The 5,421-nt window shown below is 41.0% G+C and overlaps 1 protein-coding gene across 1 annotated transcript in view; it reads right to left on the reverse strand.

Annotated features, from left to right (window-relative positions):
* Nucleotides 1–3,340: 3,340 nt before the first annotated feature.
* LOC114550121 (serine/threonine-protein kinase 38-like) overlaps nt 3,341–5,421 on the reverse strand; it is an 18,385-nt gene continuing 16,304 nt past the window's right edge. The window contains exons 12-14 of the mRNA XM_028570675.1: nt 5,332–5,421; nt 4,776–4,867; nt 3,341–4,511 (exon numbers count right to left, since the gene is read on the reverse strand). The exon at nt 5,332–5,421 is cut by the window's right edge and continues 6 nt beyond it. Coding sequence (XP_028426476.1) covers nt 4,387–4,511; nt 4,776–4,867; nt 5,332–5,421 — 307 coding nt within the window. The 3' untranslated portion in view covers nt 3,341–4,386. The remainder of the gene's footprint in view (nt 4,512–4,775; nt 4,868–5,331) is intronic.

Here is a 5,421-nt window from a genome sequence, read left to right on the forward strand (position 1 = left end):
CAGTAAGATAACGTTACATTCGTGCGTGGAAGATAGCCAAGTTACCTAGCTAGCTAGCTATCTAGCAAACAATTATTTGTCACTTGCTGTTCACTGTCGTACATGTTTTTTCCTAAATAACATCCCATGGTGGACACTGGAAGAGAAGGGACTTTGCCTCTCTATCACAAAAAGCCGCTATCGAGTTGCATTATGGGAAATGTAGGATTCACTGTTTTTGGAACTTTGGCCATGCTAAGGAAAAGTTAATCAGGTATCTCAGCCTCTGCTGCACACACAACAATTTGCACCATTCTTTTTTTAGATTTGTCTCTGGCTTTACAGAGGTGCTATACTAAATCACTGGAGTGCCCCTTTAAATTCTAGGGAAACCAATTGAGATATATATATATATATATATATATATATATAAATAAAATCATCCAATTTAAATATACTCAATATTAGCACAAAATCTCTTCTCATCTATTAACAAACATAATAAATAATGCACAAATATACACATCAGTCAACCCTCATTTGTACATTGCTTATGCAACTCTAAGTCTTACAGGTGTGTTCTTGGCCAACTGTATCAGGACTACGTGGATGAATTACAGTTAAACAGATCAAAAATAAGAAGTGACACTGACCCAGGTCTATTATAATACACCGCTCTAATTGAACAAACTGCAAGACCCTTACTTTCTCTATCAATTCCTCAGAAAATAGCACCAACATCAGTTTAACATGGGATTCCTGGGACGGCTACAGCTAAACTAGTCCGGTTATGGTAAAGTCCTAAGTGTATTTCCTTTCCCTGCATGTACATACATTTATAGCTTGCATTTTGACACTTAACAGATGTGCTAACTGACAAACATCTGTCTCTGGCACACTCATTTTCTTGACAAGTGTAGGAATAGAAATGGCAAATCATTCCATAACCAAGTTTAGCTCTCTTGGAAAGGTGATTATTATTATTATTAATTTTTTTTTTTTTTTTTTAAAAAGGTAGTTTGAAGTTAAGTGCAGTAAGCGACAGCTACATCTGAATGTGTTCAGATCACGACGTGTGATGATCAGAGTTCTTTGGTAACTATGTTGAGCGCTGTGTGTAGTCACAACTCTGAGCAGACATGGTGGTTAAATGGTTTGTTTTGTTGAGTAAGACAGGCACGGCATTAGCTTTTTAGGGTCAGGTAAATAAAACACGTTGAATGGTTACTTAATTCAAAATGAACAAAGTAGAGATAATCCGACACCATTTTTTGCTTCCCGATACCGATTCCAATACCTGAACTTGCGTATCGGCCGATACCAAGTACCGATCCGATACCTGTGTGTCATATATTTTATTATGTTTTAACAACTGTATACTGCTATCCCTGTATGGATGTGATATGATTTCTATCTTTGTTGTCGGTCTGGCTCAGGTTAAACTCTTTGTGAAACATGAACAAACACAGAACTTTCTTTTATTCTCCAGTTTGACAGTCAGTTATAACGGAAAAAGAACATAAATAAACTACTTTAACGTAGATTTTCTTCAGGGCTTTATTACGTGGTATCGGATCGGTGCATAAACTCCAGTACTTCCTGATACCAGCGTTTTAGGCAGTATCGGAGCCGATACCGATACTGGTATCGGAACATCTCTAGAACAAAGACATTTTAAGAACATCAAGGACAAAAAGCATACACGTCTAGGATATCCACCATGTTAATCTATTCTTATTTACCTTCCATTTCAGTTTAATCTTTTACTTGACAAACAAAGACACTGTTCATTGCTTTTGCCTTGACCCATTCTTTTTATGAGGCCCATATATAAAAACCTGCCATTTGTTTATACTGCCTTTGTGTCGTCACCGTTTTATCACTTCACACGTTTTACACACCAAATACAACAGACCCATCAGGGCTTTCGATTTCCTTTAGGAGACAAGAGTTGCTTTAAGAAAGCTTAACATTTTTCCCTTCCCTTTTTTTTTCTTTTATGTCCCGTTCTTCAAACAGCGTTATTATTTCTAATCATTATGATTACCTTCTGATTAACATCTCTAAAATATATGCTTCAGTATCTATCAGCTATTTTAAAAGGCACTTTGCATGTTTTGTCCATCTACTGTAAGGAGGAAGTGATTGGCCCTCTGGCTCATTAGAATAAAAATCAGGGGGAATTATCCGTTTACTGTAGCACTGATCTGAACACCACAACCGGCTCTGAAGGGAAGTGACACTTCTGCAGTCGGTTTGGCAAACGGGCAACGCTCCACAGTAACGGACGCCAAGCACGGGGCAAACTGCATTCCCACGTTTCCTGGCAACAAGTTGTTCCTCTGTGAGAAAAGCCGTGGCGCTGAGGCAAGGCCGCAGGAAGAGCTGTCCCACAGAGCTGACACAAAGTCACCCCCCGTGACGGTTGAAGGACAGTTCCTGCATGATTTCAAGTTTTGCTCATTTGTTTTCATATATTTTCTATCCCTTTCAATGCTAACTGTTACTGAAAACAACCAGACATGCTCAAATCAATCTCCCAGCACTGTAAATAAGAGGGAAGAAATAATTATGCTATTATTATGAAGAATTTCAAACTCCCCTTTTTTTTTTTTTTATAGAAATGGACCTGTAAGACACAGCAGTGCTTTAAAAGGTCCCATGGCATGAACATTTGACTTTATGAGGTTTTTTTTTTTTAACATTAATATGAGTTCCCCCAGCCTGCCTATGGTCCCCCAGTGGCTAGAAATGGTGATAGGTGTAAACCGAGCCCTGGGTATCCTGCTCTGCCTTTGAGAAAATGAAAGCTCAGATGGGCCGATCTGGAATCTTCTCCTTATGAGGTCATAAGGAGCAAGGTTACCTCCCCTTTCTCTGCTTTGCCCGCCCAGAGAATTTGGCCCACCCATGAGAGAGAGACATTATGGCTTTCAAATGAGCAAAGTGGCAGTTGGTCAAGGCCACAACCCCACCCTCCACCATGCCACCCCCCTCTCTCCTCCTCAATAGCTACAGACACAGAAATGGCACATCCTAAGGAAAGCTCATTGTGGGACTGGCTCTAGTGGCTGTAATTCTGCACCAAGGCTGAATTTCAGGAAATAGACGTCAGATACAGTATTAGGGGACCACTAAGGTCTATATAAAAGAGACTTCAGATACAGTATTAGGGGACCACTAAGGCCTATATAAAAGAGACTTCAGATACAGTATTAGGGGACCACTAAGGTCTATATAAAAGAGACTTCAGATACAGTATTAGGGGACCACTAAGGCCTATATAAAAGAGACTTCAGATACAGTATTAGGGGACCACTAAGGTCTATATAAAAGAGACTTCAGATACAGTATTAGGGGACCACTAAGGTCTATATAAAAGCATCCAAAGAGCACCATGTCATGGGACCTTTAAGCTAAATGCTAACATCAGCGTACTAACATCCACAGCTAACATGTTGATTTTAACCAGCTTTGATTTTTACCATGTTAGTTTAGCGTGTTAGCATGCTAACATTTGCTGCTAGTACAGCTATCACCGGTGGGAATGTCATTAGTTTGATATATTTGGTCATAAATGCCAATTGAGCTTCCATTGGGATCCGCTAGCATTTTGCTAACTAGCACCACCACAATCCCCAGAAGTTGTCTCTTTTCACATAAAGAAAAGCTGATGCTGAGGTTTCACCAGGCTCTACTGCCATAACAAGATGCTTCTCACTGCTAGAAAGAAATTGAAATGAAAGATTTTCACATGTTGCGCTTTTAAATGGATGCTACCTTTGTTAGTGGGAGCAACTCTCGAATACAAAGCCAAAGGTGAGCCAAAACCCTAGAAATCATGCTGGAACTTTCCTTCAAAATCCACAGAGTGTAACAGTATGGGCAAGAACAAGTGAGGGATACCTGTTCTTACTCACTAATCTTTCTGACTACAGTGTATAGAGCTTGTCTTCAGTGTTTGAAATGATGCATCAGAGCTAATTTAGCCACCAGGGTACTGTAGAAACTATAGCTGTGAAGATGTTCAAGCAGGGATTTGTACTTAATCTTCATTCCCATAGTTGCCTTTGGGCAGTAGAAAGTCAGTCCTCTCCAGAAGCAATATGCTGTTGAACATGCAGGTATGCTGATTTAGTGCCCTAGTTAGTGAGCTGGCCTGAGAGCTATGGCTAAAGACGTCACGTGTATATGATACGAACAACCGAGGTAATGCGGTAATGCTCCTTAATTTTCCAAGCACTTGGCGTTCTTGCGGCGGCTGAGCAGACCTAAATAACTTGTGATGAGGGTTAAATTTATATTTAGAGGCTGACAGCGCAGCCTTCAGCGCCAGCGGGGCTCCACGGCCCGACCCTGTGTCCGTAAACGTCTGTTTTTTTGCCTCCGCAACCCTGTCTCCCCGTGTCAGGCCTTCCCTGCCTTCATGTATGTGGGGATGGTGCCTCGCTGAGTCAGACCCTCAAAGCGTTTGTACGTGTAGTTGAGGAACACCCAATCCTTCGATTTGAAGTCTGGCTCCGTTGCATTGGCTGTTAATAAACACAAAACACACATACCAAAAGGAGGTGTTACTATTTTGCTACTTGCTGGCACAGCAGATCATATAATGAAAATTGGGCCTGTTCAAAGCTATTCTATTATTAATCATTAGCATTGTTGAGACTCCATTTCAATCTTCTATCGTGTTTGTCTCATCTGTGGTCATGTTCTGTCTGAATCGGAGCTGAGGCTAATGTTTCCCAGTAAGGGATGTTTGCTGCAGTGCCGCTAGCAAAATATCCCATGAGACGAACCTGGCTGAAGGATGTCTGATTCGGGGAAGTCGTCAAAGTTTGAGGTGTCGTCGATACTCTTGATTTCAATGGAGATGGCTGCTGGCCGCTCCCTGCAGAGGCAAGACGGACAGAAACATGGAGGGTTGAGAAGGACATAAGAACACAGAAATAAGAAGTATAAAATGAGGCATGTGCACCTTTCCATTTAAGCGACCGCAATTTTTTTATTTAGCGATTACAAAATATCAGACTGCCTACAAGTACCAGTTCCTCTGGTTGCTGATTAAAGTACCAGCAGGTGTCGCGTTTAAGATGACGTTATGGCGGTAGGGTACTATCCGCAATGGAAAACGGGAGAGAAAAAAAACAAAAAAAAACGTACTGGTAGAGAAAGTGAGTTGAATCAAGCCAAACCATGCAACGGAAATGAGGCATACTGTATGTCTTAAAGTAAAGTTTTCTTTCCATTTGAGTCAAGTCGTTGACTTTAACGTACAAGTGTTATTTAAACATGAGACCAACATGTTAAATTGCCAACACATTTATGTCTAAAAGAGCCTTCGGGTTCACGTACCTGATGTGCTCCCAGTCCACCGACTCAAAAAACTGGTGATTCTTGATCTCGTCCACACTCACAGCTCCAACCCTGTTCTCAGCATCAGTG

The sequence above is a fragment of the Perca flavescens genome, chromosome 23 (genome assembly GCF_004354835.1).
Source record: "Perca flavescens isolate YP-PL-M2 chromosome 23, PFLA_1.0, whole genome shotgun sequence".
Taxonomy (NCBI): domain Eukaryota; kingdom Metazoa; phylum Chordata; class Actinopteri; order Perciformes; family Percidae; genus Perca; species Perca flavescens.